This window comes from Anthonomus grandis, chromosome 6, assembly GCF_022605725.1.
Source record: "Anthonomus grandis grandis chromosome 6, icAntGran1.3, whole genome shotgun sequence".
In the NCBI taxonomy this organism is placed as follows: domain Eukaryota; kingdom Metazoa; phylum Arthropoda; class Insecta; order Coleoptera; family Curculionidae; genus Anthonomus; species Anthonomus grandis.
The window spans coordinates 28,118,756-28,134,876 of record NC_065551.1 but is presented as its reverse complement, the minus strand read 5'-3'; the positions used below and the strand labels follow the sequence as shown (position 1 = coordinate 28,134,876).

Sequence of the window (16,121 nt, the reverse complement as noted above, 5' to 3'; positions counted from 1 at the left end):
TTTTTATCTTTTCCATGAAATAGAAACCCACATACATAAATTACCTCATCATTCACTCAATTGTGAAAGGAGTTAGGATGTGAGAGATCCGAGTATAATCTTTGTTAATAAATTAATATTATGTAATAATGGTTATTTACTTTAGGTACCTATTTAAGAAAAGCTCAATGAATTGAAAGAGCAAAAATTAGATTTAAAAAAGTTTATCTTACATGCAAAATTTAAATATAGTTACTATTAATATAGGGGATATAGGAATCATTAATTCATCTTACTTAATAGTATTTGTCTTAAGGTGACTGGAATTTATAAAAGAATTAGGAATTTGCTTCTGCTTTGCTTCATTTACTCCACTTATCCTTATATGAAGAGTTTTTAATTTAACTACTTTTTGGTTTGATTTCTAATGTGCCTATAGAAGTAATTCAGGAGACTCTTTAATTAAATTGTTGTATAAAAATTTACCTTATTGTCAACGGATTCAAATTAATGTATCAAATCAACCTGAAAGCCTCTAAATCCTCTTGGAAGTTGTTTAAATTGATATTTTTAAGGACTCATAAGATACCGCTTGCGGCTCACTTAAAACATGCCAAAATAAGATATATAGCCGAACAATTGTCAACGGTAAGATCAGTTGATAATTGACGAGTTGATGATACATATTATTAAAATTAGAAAAAAGACTAATTAGGGATTCTTCTTATATTAAAAAGAAACTCTTAAAAAAAGACTTGTAAAAAAAATTGTACCTCTTGTATTATGTATATGTTTTATGTACTGTTTTATACTTTATTGTATTGTCTCAAGCAAATTGTCTCTTTTTATATAAAGTTGTCTAAAATTTAAAAACTTTACTGCCATAAATAGTTGATTTATTATATTATTATGTTAGTCAAATTTTTTGTAACAATTAATTATTTACTTGTGAATACTTCGCTCTTAAAAATAATAGATACCTGATATATGATATTGCTATAAAACTAATTTTATTTTTATTATAAAGGTGTATTTTAATATAGATAGCAATAAATTGTGAGAGACTGCATCACCTCATAGTGATCAGCAAAATCAAGTTTTAATTAGAATACTAATTTTTAAAAGATATCTGAATTATCAAGACAAAATTAAAAATTGGAAAAATCTACTAGATTGATTCTCCAACCAGCTATAGCACAATTGAGATCTTAAATTAACTGTCTTATTAGTTCTCAATAGTCGCCAAATCATTTAATGAATTTTAAATTAAAGGTGGAGAATCAAGAGTGGATATTTCCCTATAAGGTAAGTATATATCAGTGAGATGTGTATATATTTATACTGTACATACAAAACGTTCAAATTAAATTAATTGGATTGAAAACAGGTAAGTAGTTAAATTACAAAATTACTCGTTAATAGCTGACTATAACTGATATTAAAAAAAATAATTTATACGAGGACATTTCTATATCTTTTCTATTATCTAAAAAGGATTACTGTGTAACATTTATCTATTCATAACTCATTTATATGTCCTTTAGGAAATTTAATAAAACTTAAAAAAGAATTTAGATCATAATGAATTTTGAAGATTTTTTAACTTTTATTTAATTTATAATTTTTTTACTTGTTTATACAGAAAAAGATGAATATGTATTTATGATTCTTCATATTTGATAATAATTTTTCAAATAGTCTTAGAGTCTTTTTTAAAATATTGTAAGACTTGTGTTTGTTTTTTTATGCTATGTTTTTTGCTTGTATTCATACCAAATATTTTATTCGCTTTATGTTCATTGAAGATTTTATGTTGCCCTTAAATAAGTACGATTTTAAATGTGTACATATGTTCTTTTCTTAGTTATTTTATTTTATATTTCTAAAATTGATTAGTATAGGTTATTTAATAAAATTAACGTACATCTACGCGCTAGCGCACTAGTTGCCTTAATAGATGTGTTCTTTTCTAGAATTAAGTAATGTAGCAAGACTGTGAATGTGCTCTAACTATTTATTCATTTAATAATTTGTTTTTTACTTAGTTGTACTTTCAGCAATTATTGAATTAAGAATTTTTGAAAAAAAAAGTTATGCCAGTAAACGTTCTAAAAACTTTATATCTGGAACCCCTGTTTGAAGTCTTTGCTTTGTTGAAAGTATCACATTACATTCTAAAACATCAATCGTATTTAATTACGAAATTATTTCCTAACAAAAATGGACATATCTAAGCTAAATTATTGTATGTAAATTGCTGGTAATTTTAAAATCGGCCATTTGTGTTCGCGGACAAATGTGGATCATTAAAAATCTAAGATATCAAGAAGTTTTTCTCTAAGAAAAAAATTATATAGGATAATTTCATAATATATCATACAAGTATACCAAACCAAAAACGACTTCGTCCAATACAATATAGTAGTCCAGAAAAGTCCCACACATTTAAATCTTTTGTTGGAAGATAATCTGATGGCAGAAGTTCCAGTTTGTAGAACAGCGTATCTTAACATTTACTTATTTAGAAGCATCATAACTAATAAAAAATTTAACTTGTATATGAGTGCTTCAAATGCTTAGAACTTAAGAAAAAAATTTAAGCGAAAAAAAAACAACTGAAACATTGACAAAGTAAGAACCAAGCTGTTTTTTCAAATGCTGCAGAAGGACTTGCTTACTATGTGTTTTGACTGCTAAAACAATATGAGCCAGACCAATAAATCTACTTCAGCCGTCAGTTGAACTTCTATATGTAACTTCACTATTGCAGTAGGCAACTCATGTGTTGCATTTACTGAAAGCAATGTTCTTACTTATTATTGGAATTAAATAGAAAGAGATAACTCTAAAATTAAATTGCCAGAGCCATTTTCCAGAGATTATGCCAATCATATTTAAGAGATATTAACACTGTCGGTTTGTTTGCTGATGGCTGTGGTAAATAGAATAAAAATTCTACGTTGATGGGAATGTTATTAAAATGGCTTGTATCATAAGGTCCCTAAAATGTTAGAATTGCTGAAGTTATCTTTCCTATTGTAGGTTATTTGTTAATACCACAAGATAAAGTAAGTCAGATCGAAAAAACTTTAAAAAAATTATCATAGAAGGCAAAGAATACATAAATATTTTTAAAAAACATGGCTTTATTTAGAAAATGAAAAATATTGAAATTAAGGCCTGGAAAAGTGCTATATTAGAAATTCTAAAGCCACCTAAACAGGGGCATTTCAAATTCAACCCCTCCAAAAGAAATTGAAGAAAGAGAAAATATTGTATAATTTAACTCTTGAGCTTGAATAGAAAAATCCATTTATTTCAAATTTGACAAGATGAATATTCTATGTTTGTTTTGTTTTTTAATATTTAATAGTATTATTTATTAGAATGTTGTTTTTTTTATTATATTTTTTAATAAAATTAAAAAACGTAAATCATATACATTTTAATTATTAATGTGTAATAATTTAGGCCAGGTTATTGGCAGTTATTCAGAAGCCTTCTAGCCATCTTCATATAATTTAGTTTTAAAATAAACCATCTACCAACTATTTAATTATTTCTTAGATATAAGTAAATGAAACTGATTGTTTATTTAATAGTAATATGTCATTTTAGTAGAAATATTAATAGACAAAAATCACAATATTTTATTTTGTATTTTTTTAGACCACTTTTTTTACAATTTTCTCAGAATTAGCGTTAGTGCATATTGAAATTATACGAATTTATTATATACTACATATTGATATTATTATATCAGTGAAAATGTAAAATAATAAATTTGTATAATTGTATAGACATTAATTTTAATATAACTCCTAGTGCACTCTAAATGCATAATAGTATTAATACAAAATATGCTGTGCCCTTCGATTTATCTATTGAGTCATATAATGCAATTTAAGACAAATTAATAGACTAAATAACAAATTAATTTAAGTTAATTCAATCATCTTTTTGTAAGCTTTATTTTTGCAAAAAAAAATTCAATTTTAACCGAATTTCTAAACAATTTATTTTCTATTTTTCTTTTCTTTATTTCTAGGCCTTACTAAATTTTCAAAAATTATTCAAATATATTATTATTGTTATGTTTTTTACAGTAAATTTTAAAAAACATATTAATATAATTTCTATTTCATATTTAAAGAAAAGATCCAAACGTATTGAAATTATATCGAGAAGCGATAAATATTATTTTATGGTTTTCCTAATACTCGAAAGCTTACGTTGAATATTACTCGTAGAACTTCGTAATATAGGAAAATATACATTTCTAAATTATAAAAGCCCATTTGCGTAAATTATATTTATTTTATTTATAGAGTGTTCTGGTTAAATTTTATATATTATAAAATATTTTATATATTATATTAATCTTGTACAACACACACCTTTCAAACCTTTTACAAAAGAGTTAGCGTAACTTTAATTTAATTAGACATACAGACATACATACATTAGACATTAGTGTAGACTAAGAAAAAGACTTATCACATACTTTATAATAATATTGTCTCATACACAAAATGCCTTGCAAACTTATATCAAACAATTTTTTTAAATATTTTATTTGTAGCAACTTTTAAATAAAATTTCAGTTTAGTAAATGATAATCAATCGTCCGATTCGTCGATCGACGATTTTCTGAATTTAAATAGGAGTTATCTTTACGTTTAATTATAATATAAAGATATTATTAAAGTAAGCCGAGACTTACCGGTCATCATAAACAAACTCGGAATCCAAGGTATTTAAATACAAAACAACTGCCAATGTACAGGAAGCTAACACCCCCAAATCCAAATTCGGAATCCGACTGGATAACATTTTGCTCACATTTTCACATAAAACCTTCATAATCAGCAATCAGTTTCTACAGGTCGCTTAAGATGCTTTATAAGCGCAAGCATGTTTCATGTTCCGTTAAAAATATTCTTGATAGATTCTACGATTAGTGCTAAGCATTTAATGAAAAATTACGAAATTATCCCGCCAATTTGCCAGTATCATATCATAAATAGCCCGCATTTGACTCGCGTTAAAACTGACCCTCGTATTCTCGCGTTACGTAGTTTTATATACATTTCGTATCACGATCATTGCGCGTTCGAATGCTGACTGAAAGGGCACACGATCGACCCCTCTACGGGTGACTCTGCCCGCCCCCAGAGGTCGCGCGCATCCCGGGGGGTAAAAGGGGAGTCTGAATCCTTCGGTGACACTACAGGTGGTGGTGTTGGATACACTAGATAGTGACTTGATGTCAAGTCGACTTTTCATCTCTGGCTGGATGCACACTTTTTGGCTTTTTTGTGTACAAAAAGGAGGGGTGTTTTTGTTAAGGAAGACTAGCTGGGGCTGCTAATGGATTGAACATTTTCTGGGTTATATTAAAACCTGTTGCCTATCATATTAAAGAACTTGTGGCATAAAATGAACTAAGGCATTAGTAAATAGAGGTTATTGTGCTGTCCTTTTATTGCTGTCCTTTCTCATTTATTTTTTTATATCTTTTTTAAAGAAGACGCTTTAATAAGACAACGTTTTGTATGTCAGAGCAATTTTTTATTAAAATCCGCTAAGCGCTTTTGCTCTGTTAGACCATTTTTAGAGCCTAAAATAGAGACTAAAATCAGTAAACAACAGCTATGTTGGAGTTCAACATGTGCTTAGGGGTAAGAAAGTAAGACATATTTCCAAAAGAGGAAATTTTCAGCTATATGTTAATATATGATATAAATTATGTGTATTGGATTTTGAATTAAAAATAAAACGTAGAACTAGATATAACCTATTCTAAGACTAAATATAACATGTTTAAACAAAAAAATATATTGACATTCTTATTCTTCAAGCTTCTAAAAAATGTGGCATGGCAATAACGCAGGTATAAGCGAAATGTCATGTTGTCAAAGTGAAACGGCATTTGTGAGGTTCTGTGTTTTTTAGTTACTTTCTGGTTAAATAGAGAAAAGGTCTTATTTCAGTATTATTTAACTGTTTCCATGGTAAAAACTTATGCCGCAGCATGGAAAACCGGCAATTAAAGTCGATCTTTTCACAAGTAAATATCGATAATTTCATAATCTCATATCATAAGGGAACCATCTTCATAAACGTAGAATCGGAGATCTTAGAAATAAGCCGAAATAAAAACTTGAATGTAAATGTGTGTATGAAATAGAATAATTAAAATGATAAAATAATCAAAATAAGAATATATTTTTCAAATCTAATGATTTTTAGCAAATACTTATTTATACTATTAATAGACTATAAAAAAAAGAAAATATATTAATTTTTCATATTTTGTTGTTGTCTCGACAGAAAAATGGCTTAATACCTATGTACACTTATCTATAGTTATTATGTATTTTCAATATTGACATATTAGCTCGATTAGTTTCCAATATAGCAATACCGTCCTTTTGAAAAAGTCAGCACTCTATATATATTATCTGATGTGAAATAAAATAAATGATGTAAATATTAATTAATACGTAAATAATAATACGTAAAAATTATTTATCTTGTAAATATTTTTTTAACGACGCCACTGGAGCTGATTCCTTATGTCGGTAGCATCAACAATGGGATCAATCGGCGTTGCCACGTCATTATCTTTTTCTTTAAAATAAATTTGCAATTTTCTACATAAGCATTTGGCATCATTGCATCAAAGATAAACTGCCCATAGTTGAAATATGCTACCTTTAGCCTTTCAACATTCAAAGGTCACAATAAGCAAAAATATTATGGGGTGTCTTAATATTAGCAAAATTACTTATTTATTAAGCAGTATAGGGAAAATACACCACATAAAGAAGAACCCAAAAGACATGGGGTACAAGGGTTTAAAGCATCGGAAAACTGTTACACTTATTTAAAAACAATTTAAGACTGAAAATGGGACGTTAACAATTCACATAGGCATAGAAAGATAATATAAAATTAAATGCTAAAATATCCCATCTCGTCATAAATAGAAAAAATATCGGCACTGCTATCGCATACTAGGAAGAACAAAAGAATTAGTGGTCTTGACTTTTTAACTTTTCAGATTTCACATGAGCTACATGCTCTTTAAATTTGATATTAATTGATCTTCTTGTTTGTCCTATGTAGTTTTTATCACATTAGTTGCAATAATTCTCATAGGTCCCGGACCTTTTATTGGTCTTTATTTTATATTTTAGGTTTCCTAAAAGATTTCGTAACTTGGTCCAACTTTAATAGACCCTTTTTTAAAAACCCATCAAAGTCTCTTGTCAACATAGTACATCACATAATATTGCAACAAAAGTTTGCTTATTTTCATCTTTTTGAAATCATGTAGAGTTTATAAGATTAACTTTAAACCCATGTCTTCTAATCAGCTTATCTTATCGGCATAACCATTGTAAGTAATTGTTTCAATTATTGCTTTATCTTCATTAAATCTGTCAGTACTTAGAGTTATAGACATCAAACGTTGTACCAAGAAGTGCATGCTAGCCATTTTATGTTAAAAACAATGGTTAGTAGTTATGTATCTGAAATTATTTGTTTCTTTTCTATAAATATCAAAATCTAACTGATTAATATTTTTGATAACAAGAGTATCTACGAATGGAAGTTGGTTATTTGTTTCTTATTCGAAGGTAAATTTAATATATCGGAAACAGTTATTGAGTTATTTTACAAAATTATTAATATTGCATTTGATTTTTTCACCAAGGACATTTCTTCTAGTTACTGAAAAGAATTTTTTTTTATTTTTAGGGTTCTAGGATCATTTTCTTTAGATACATATATTAGAAATAAGTTTCTATGTGATGTTTTAGACTTTTAGACTTATTTTAAATGTTCTTTCGGTTATTTGAAGTCTTTTGTTGTAAGTAATTACATATACAATAATTGTTTTATTTCAGCCTTTTTTAAACACTTGAAATTAAAATAATTTATCGAGCTTTCTAGGTTTTTGGAAGTAATTTTTTATTTTTTGAAAAAATTAAAATCGGTGTTGTATGAGCAAGATTTTTTTGTTAGACATATTATATTGGACCAGTTTTATAGCAACAGCAATAGCTTAATACATATAATTATTAACTAATAAAATAAAATAAAATTAAAAATATATATATTTTTTCATAATAACGTTAATATTACCCTCAGTTCTTTAGCACGCCATATTTCCCCATTGCGTAAAAATATGACATTTTTGTATAAATATAGCCTTATTCTAATTATTTTTATATTACTTTCAGTTAGAGCGTCCCTTTTTCATCTTGTTTACTTAATTTTTATTACATTTTTAATATAAATTCTTTTATGTTATTAGAAAGGCATTGTTTAATAAAGTCTCTTTAAGATTCAATTTCGCTGACGTCTTACATATTTGAACATTAATTTAATAGAAAGGTATTTATGCTGTTGCTGAACTAAAATAAGTTAAACTAGATCGTAGGAGGATATTTTAACCACTTGCATTAAACCTGACTAAATTCCTCTTTATACTACTGCTTTTTGGATATACTTGTTTCACGATGGTAATTAATTGAACCATTTCATATGATTAACTGAATCATAGAGTGTTTTGATCCTCATTTCTTATTTACTGTTTCTGGAAATAAAAATAATTTCCTTAAATACTTTAAGCTTTCGTTAACCACATAGGTCATATAAATATAGTTGAAGAAATAAAAATAAACGACAGACTGAAATGAGTTAGCTGGGTTCTGGTTAAGTTAAGACACTAAGTTTCGACTATGGTTAGTAGCACATATTGTTTTATCCTTAATTCTATTTGTAAAGAACCACTTTTTTGATGCCCCTGTACTAAATGTGACCACTGAACGAAACTTTAAGCTTGAAAAAGGATTGCCCGCTATATGGTACCAACGCAATCACTTTGATTGTGCAAAGCCATAGGCTTTGTTGCCTCCATAAAACCGCTCGGTCCCATTAACAAAGACAGAGACTGCAATTTAGCAATTAACTTCAATTGTGGGATAACTGGCGGATTCTCCGATTAGAGACCGAGCTCGAAGATGGAACGGTCGGACGCTTCACGAATTTCTATTGTGAATAGACCGCAATGTAGAGCATAACAAATTTAGAAAAATCAAATTATGCTCTGTGTATGTTGAGTGATACCCAAAAGTTGTGTAATGTAAATTTATTATATTTAACAATATTTTATAGCGGTATCATCTAATATAAATATGTAAATGAAACCTAGTAATAGTAAAAGTGAAACAGATTCTTTTAAGTTATGCATAATTTAGGCTTTTTTTTCAATTATTTGTATGTATTTAGTGATAGTTTATTTCAAATTACCTTTTACCTAACTTTTACGTAAGTGTAGCAATATCAAAATAAGAGATTTAAATTACCCTCTAAAGCTATTTAATTAAAAAAAATCTATAATTTGTTTTATAATGGCAAAAAAAGCTAAAAAAAAATTGACGAAAAAAATTTTACAGATCGCCACATCATTCTATAATTTTCAAAGGACTTCTAGAGGCTGAACTAGATATATCAGATATTTCTAAATTACTGCTTCAGTATTGTATCATTTTTATTCCATTTCTTAATTGCGACCTAAATAATCTTTATGTTTTACCTATCTATTATTGATTAATAATACCTTAGAAACGGAATGTTATGGTAGCAATAATACCTGCTATCACACCTAGGGCATTATAAGCGGGAATTATGATAATGCCCGGAAATTTTATTGCTTATCCAATTTTATATCTCATAATAAAGAATAAACATCCATTTTATACAAAAAATAATGTTTCTTTAAATACTAAAAATTAAACTTCCAAAATAAAAATTACAATTTTGAAATGTCCCGGAAAATGTAGCTGATCCCACTATAGAATGGTCGGATGGTGTTTTTTGTGATGGTAGAGGTGGCAGCACTAACGCTATTTTGTATAGTTTGTAAATTGTCCATTAAAGAATTTTCAATAGTCGATACGGAATTAACCTCCGAATTTACTGAATTGGCAATCATTTTGGCTACTTTATTTTTGGATGAAATACTTTCTTCTATATATCCTTCAGCTACTAAAGAGCTTTTCCATTTCCCATGTTGTTTTAGTATTTCAAATGAAGCACCTGCCTCAACAAGTAAAGTTGACGATGTGCGACACAAACAGTGGCCGGTATACGCTTATCCAGTTTTAAAAATTTTGCGATCAATGTTGGGACGCTTCCTATGGTATTTTTTCCAACAGGTTGTACTGTACAGTGACTCTTTCTATAGGTAAGAAAGAATCTTCGCTCCTTTATTCCAGCTGGTCTTAATGCTGCGTACTTTTTTTATTAAATTTAAAGCGCCTAAATCTTCTTCAATGATAGTAAAACTTTTTGAAGTTGAAGTTTTAGTTTCTTTGGTACCTTGTACCTTAGTACTTTGGTTTTCTTTGGTACCTTTATAACCAAGACCGTTCCTCTAGCTTCAATATCATCAATGGTCATTTTGAATAATTCATCTCCACTTAAACCTCCAAAAACACCCATTACCAATATGACTTTGTGTACCAAGTAGATGTCATCAGGAGCCTTCTTAATAAATTTTATTATTTGTTCTCCTTCCAAAACTTTAGACTTCTTCGGGACATATCCTTTCGACTTAACTTTTAAAAAAAATATGAGACGATGGTATTGCGAGATGTCTATATTTTTATGGACCATTAACGTAGACCTTAGGGTAGAATACTTGGTGCAGAGAGAGTTCGAACTGTATTTTTCCGACTAAAAATATTAAAATTTGTTAAACATATGTACCTATTAAAATAAAATCAATAACTTACCAGTTCCTGAAAATATGCCATTAGAAAGGTTTCGGTTATTTGAACAATTGCGTTGGCATCTTTCGAAATACCAAATATGCCATACTCCCAATCATACTGTTGCCTTGATTTAACTGGTTAAAGATTTTCGATCGCTTTTATGGCCTTTTCTCTTATATTTTGTGGAATTTCTTCCATTTTAAGCAAATATTTAAACAAAAAATGCCAACTGACTAACTGACAGAAACATCAAAGTCAAACTTAAATAATCACTGCAAGACACTTGATAAATGTCTGTAGGTAGGTATGTACGTATACCTACCTGTACAGGTAAACCCTATTTTTTAATTAATATTAAAATTATTTTTATTTATAAAAATCAATTTTTAGGTAAAACATAAATCATTGTATGCACCATGGGCATTGTTAGACTCTAATGCCCATCAGGCGATAACCTATTTCCATATTTTATATGACAAGCGTAATTTTATTACATCCTGCAAGATTTATAATTCTATGATATCATGAGATGGGATGCTGTAATCTGTTTCTTTAACACATCTTCTGCATCTATCACACTTCATTTCTCTATCAATCCCTAATTCGTGAGCCTGAGATGGATGGTCACTTTTCAACTTAAAAAAAATAATAAATCTTTAACCATTTTATGGTCGAAAATATAAAATGTTTGCTTATTTTATTATCACGGCCGTTTTATTTCTACTAAGTGTATTTACTTTGATACTCATAATTAAGTTTTCTTAACCCATAAAGATTTGCATAATGATGAAATCAATAAGCATAATATTGTGGAATAAGAAAATTTAGCTTCTTGATTTCTTGATATTGATGTAAAAGGTGAATAAAATTTACTAAGTAAAATTTTCAAATTGTACTGACATTTTAATGAAAAGAATTATAATAAATCAAAGCCTGTTGAAGTAACAATTTTCAAAAAACACGAATTATCTAACCTTTACGCCAAATTCTTTTTTGAGGTACATGTGTACATATTCTACAACAATGCCATAATTTACATTGACCAATACTCGCTAAGAATTATGCACGCAGCTAGAAAGTGAATTATAGGGCCGATAGTCCACCTAGCAAATTCTACTTAGATTTATTGCTCTTTAAATGTTAATAAGGAATGATACATTGTTGTTAGTGCTTGGGGATTTGTGTGGTTTTAGGTAAACCTTCCTTTGAGAATTAATTTTGTTTACCTAGTATATAACTTTCTCTATACAGGGTGTTATGTGTAAGAAAAACAGTACATTTTTAACAAAAAATAGACTTTGGAAATAGCTTACTGATGCTTTACAGAAAATATAATTTTAAATGTCTAAAACCAAAAATAAGCTTACATTGTTTATTTTCTTGTTGTAGTTTTTTGAAGGCTTTTTATTATATACATAAATTAATACAAATTTAATTTTTTTTTAATATTTAACACTTTTAAGCCAAATTTAGAGTAAATAATTAGGCAGCTCTTTTAGTCCAAAAGAGTTATTTTTTAAAGCCGTTAAAAGAACAACTTGGGTTTTTTTAATGCTAAATAAATTAATATAGATATTTTTAATGGATTTTGTAACTATGAACGTTTGTTACTAAATTCACATTTTTATATTTCACACTATAAATATAAAACTAACATTTTCAATTAATATTATTAGACACTAAAAAAAAGGACAAAAAGTTTCTGATCAAGGATTTGTGACAAAGATGTGTTTTTAATGGTTAATATTTTTAGACCAGGGAATTCGAGAAAAAAACGATAAGCTCTACATTATTATGTTCCAAGTATTAAAACAATGAAAAAATTAAATAACATAAAGCCGTTTTTTTTTTAAGTACTATTTGGTTGCATAAAACATGTAAAGATTATACATTGCACTAACGTATATTAATTATTTTTTAGAATTCTTATCTTAGTATTAATCTCTAGGGACTTTCTAGAATTTTTCCCTTTAATTTTTTATCTTTAACATAAAAGTAAACATATTTAATTTTTTAAGTTTGCCAAGGCTTCCAGAGTCCAATTTGCATTTTTTATATATCAAATTAACTTTTACCCTACAGCCATAAAACTTTAAAAAGTCACTCACTAAACTTAAAATACTTTCGCAGAAAGCCTTAAACATAAACTTCACTATACCGGCACTAAAAAAAAAGTAGGAAACACGCCAGGCCACTGATAATTGTCCCTTTTATTTCCACATAAACTTCTACATAACTGACACGCAAATTATGTAATTGTAAAGTGCCCCGCATGTAAACTACCACTAAATTATAAAGGAACTATGGTGGATTGTAAAATAAACAATACTTAGGTGCCGATAGCATCTTCGTTTGTGGGAGTTTACGTTGAACTAGAGCAGTTATTAATGCCGTTTTCCTCAATAAATTTAACTGGTGGGTGTGGACCAAAAAGCAATTTTTTAGCGACGTCCAAACACTGGCTTTTTGCCGGCCGCTGCTTTAATTAGTCGAAATATATCGATCCAAGATGAACCGTACACCTAAACGTAGATGGTAAGAAGATTTTATTTTAATAAATATAATAAATACTATTATATAGACGTGTGGATAACGGAAACTCATCAAAATAAATTTGGAAATTAACAGCTGCATCAAATAAAATAATCACATAAAGTCACTAAAGTTCTTTTGACTAAGATAGGTTTGAAATATTGGATTATTCTCTAAGACCCCAATGACAAAAAATATATTAATTTTCAGGTTAGTTATTATTAGTATTGATACTGATAAAGAGTTTCGAAATTATAGCAATTGATTTAGGAGTTTATTTTATTAAGGTCATAAAAGCTAAGTTTTTTTATTGACCACTGTGTTCGTGAACGAAAATAGAATCATCACACACTCTGCGGTTAATAAAATTTGTTTTAATGTTTAAAAGCTATTTTAGTGGCGTACAATAAAAAATATTTACACTTAATTTAAATCCACTTCCATTAAATAAGAAATTATAAGTCGTATTAATTTATCACTGCACTAGAAATTAAAAAACAGTTCTTTATAAAACTTGTGTTTTTTTTTTCAAAAAAAAGTCGTTATTTTTGAATGACAAACTATAAACTCTAAGAAAGGTTTTCCATAGTAGGCAAATATATGCGTTTAAAACACTGGTAGATCAACATAAAATTAGTTACAATCTTTCATTGATTGATGAAGAGCATAACAGAAGGTATAGACAAAATACGTAATCACAGTGAACAAAAACTATGAAGAGCAGCCTAGTTGCTTTTTGGTTCCAGTTGTATTTCATATTTATAAATTAATATTGTAGAAAAGAATATTGTATTTTAGCTTAAACGCCAAGTAGAAAACGCATATTTATATAAATATAATATTACATTTAACTGGTTCCCTAATCACTTCGGAATAAGGGAAAACGAAATACTGAAACTGATTTATTAGCTAATGAACAACCAAATGAAATCCCTATACATATACAATTTTACTTAAATATAAATTACTTTTCCCTTAATATTAAAAATCTAATCCAACTTTAATTGGGACCTCCAAGATGAGAATAATATAATGTATAAAATTAAGGTCAGATTTTTTAGGGTAAATAAAATATATAATCGTACAAGAAAAGATAGAGTAGTAATAACTAGACTTAGAATAAATAGACTATGCAAAAATTGTACACGAATATACACTACGCGTAGTATAGGGAATATATGAAGCATGCAATTTAACTTCTCTGTTCAACATATACCGGGTGTTCCAAAAAGTTGGTGCCAAACTTAAGGGGATTATTTGGGATATTATAGTGAACCTTATTTGCATAGGAACGCCTAGTCAAAAATAAGCCGTTTTGGCTCTAAATTAATTTTTCCTTAAGTGTCTTTTATGTAAATAATTTATTACAAATTTCAATAATGCAGAATATAGAAAAAAGATAGGAATATATAAACTATTAATGTCATTGGCCATTTTAGTCGCAATACCAGCATAGTTGCTTCACAAAAAAGTTTTGCATTTCAGTCTGAAAATGGTTGATTTTATATTTTAAAAATATGCCGATGGATCAGAAGAGGAGGAGTTATTAGATGGCCAGTTCGTAGTCCAGACTTAACACCATTGGTTTTTTATCATCTGGAGTTACATAAAGTCATTGGTGTATGAAACTCCCGTAGGCACTCAAGAAGAATTATTAGGAAGTTTGTTATCACATACATCATTTTTGACTAGGAATTCCTATGCAAATATTGTTCCCTATAATGTCTTAAATAAACTCCTTAAGTTTGACATCACCTTTTTGGAACACCCGGTATATTACTGCAAAATTAGCTGCAAAAAAAGACATAAAGACTTTAGACTTAAATATAGCTTACCTTAAAACATTAAAACTCTCCCCTAGCCCTAACTACAACGAATTTATTAACTCTCATCCAAAAGAATGAAATATATACTTACAAATTTGAAAGTAATTAAATTAAAATACTATATATATGTACACCTGTGATGCATAATCGTTAAATATATTGTACATAATTATTTAGTATAGACTTGTTTATGTATATATTTGGTTATTTGTTTGTTTAGTTTGTATTTGAATGATTAATATTTATTTATTTATTACTAATGCTAAAAGAATTTTTGATTGACGCCAAAAGGTCTGAGTTACTGGGGCGCCTCTAATGAATGTGACTCTCCTTCTCTCTGCTTGTAAGCAAAGATAACAAATATTTAATTCATGTTGAAGTAATTCTAATAATTATGTTTATTTAGGATGAGAGTTTAGCTTTAATACGTAAGATTTGTATAAACTTTTTTTAATTATTCTAACATTTAATATAGACCAGCCATTATAATTTTTTGTAACCGAAAAATTCATACCTAAGGCAAGCAACTAGGAATAGTGGAAGACAAAAAAATTAATTTGTGCAGTAAAGTTTTGGAAAGGTAGAGGTGGAAAGCGAGAAAATAAATTACAGAGATTTTTCCATTATACCCGTTGAGGTCACAGCTTTGGGAACTATATCATAGGTGTATTCCTCCTATCCGGACCTACTCAAGTCAAATTTACACCGGCAAATATTAATATTAATAATAATAAGCATATATATTTCCTAGAAATAAGATATCTGTAATTGGATATCTTATTTCATTCTATTATTGCCAGTGGTCGCTGTATAAGGCAAGGACACGTGTTGGACTGGTGCAATTTGAATTACAGTCCACTAAGATGCAGCTGAAATTTTTAATTAACCTTTATAGGATTAATATAAGCTATATTTAATATTTTGATGCAAAAAGAACAAAATCTGGCGTGTCTGGTAGTGTCCAGCTTGCAAGAAAGGAGGAACATAAAAAAAC

General features: G+C 28.2%; 2 protein-coding genes across 2 annotated transcripts in view; both read right to left on the bottom strand.

The window, feature by feature from the left end:
- The window catches only part of LOC126737615 (protein O-mannosyl-transferase TMTC2-like), a 251,233-nt gene extending 246,149 nt beyond the window's left edge, over positions 1-5,084 (bottom strand). Inside the window, exon 1 of the mRNA XM_050442592.1 lies at positions 4,703-5,084. Within this exon, the coding sequence (XP_050298549.1) occupies positions 4,703-4,842 (140 nt within the window). The 5' untranslated portion in view covers positions 4,843-5,084. The remainder of the gene's footprint in view (positions 1-4,702) is intronic.
- Positions 5,085-9,369: 4,285 nt separating this feature from the next.
- LOC126737616 (uncharacterized) lies at positions 9,370-10,997 on the bottom strand. The gene is made up of 2 exons (XM_050442593.1): positions 10,791-10,997; positions 9,370-10,731 (listed from the first exon to the last, which is right to left on the bottom strand). The coding sequence occupies exons 1-2, from the start codon at positions 10,809-10,811 to the stop codon at positions 10,315-10,317; spliced, it is 438 nt and encodes a 145-aa protein (XP_050298550.1). The 5' UTR covers positions 10,812-10,997; the 3' UTR covers positions 9,370-10,314.
- Positions 10,998-16,121: the final 5,124 nt, after the last annotated feature.

Coding starts and splice junctions, on each gene's coding strand:
- LOC126737616 (XM_050442593.1), bottom strand. CDS start 10,811: ATGGCATATTTTCAGGAACTG. Junction 10,732..10,790: donor TGGCATATTTTCAGGAACTG/GTAAGTTATTGA, acceptor TAATATTTTTAG/TCGGAAAAATACAGTTCGAA.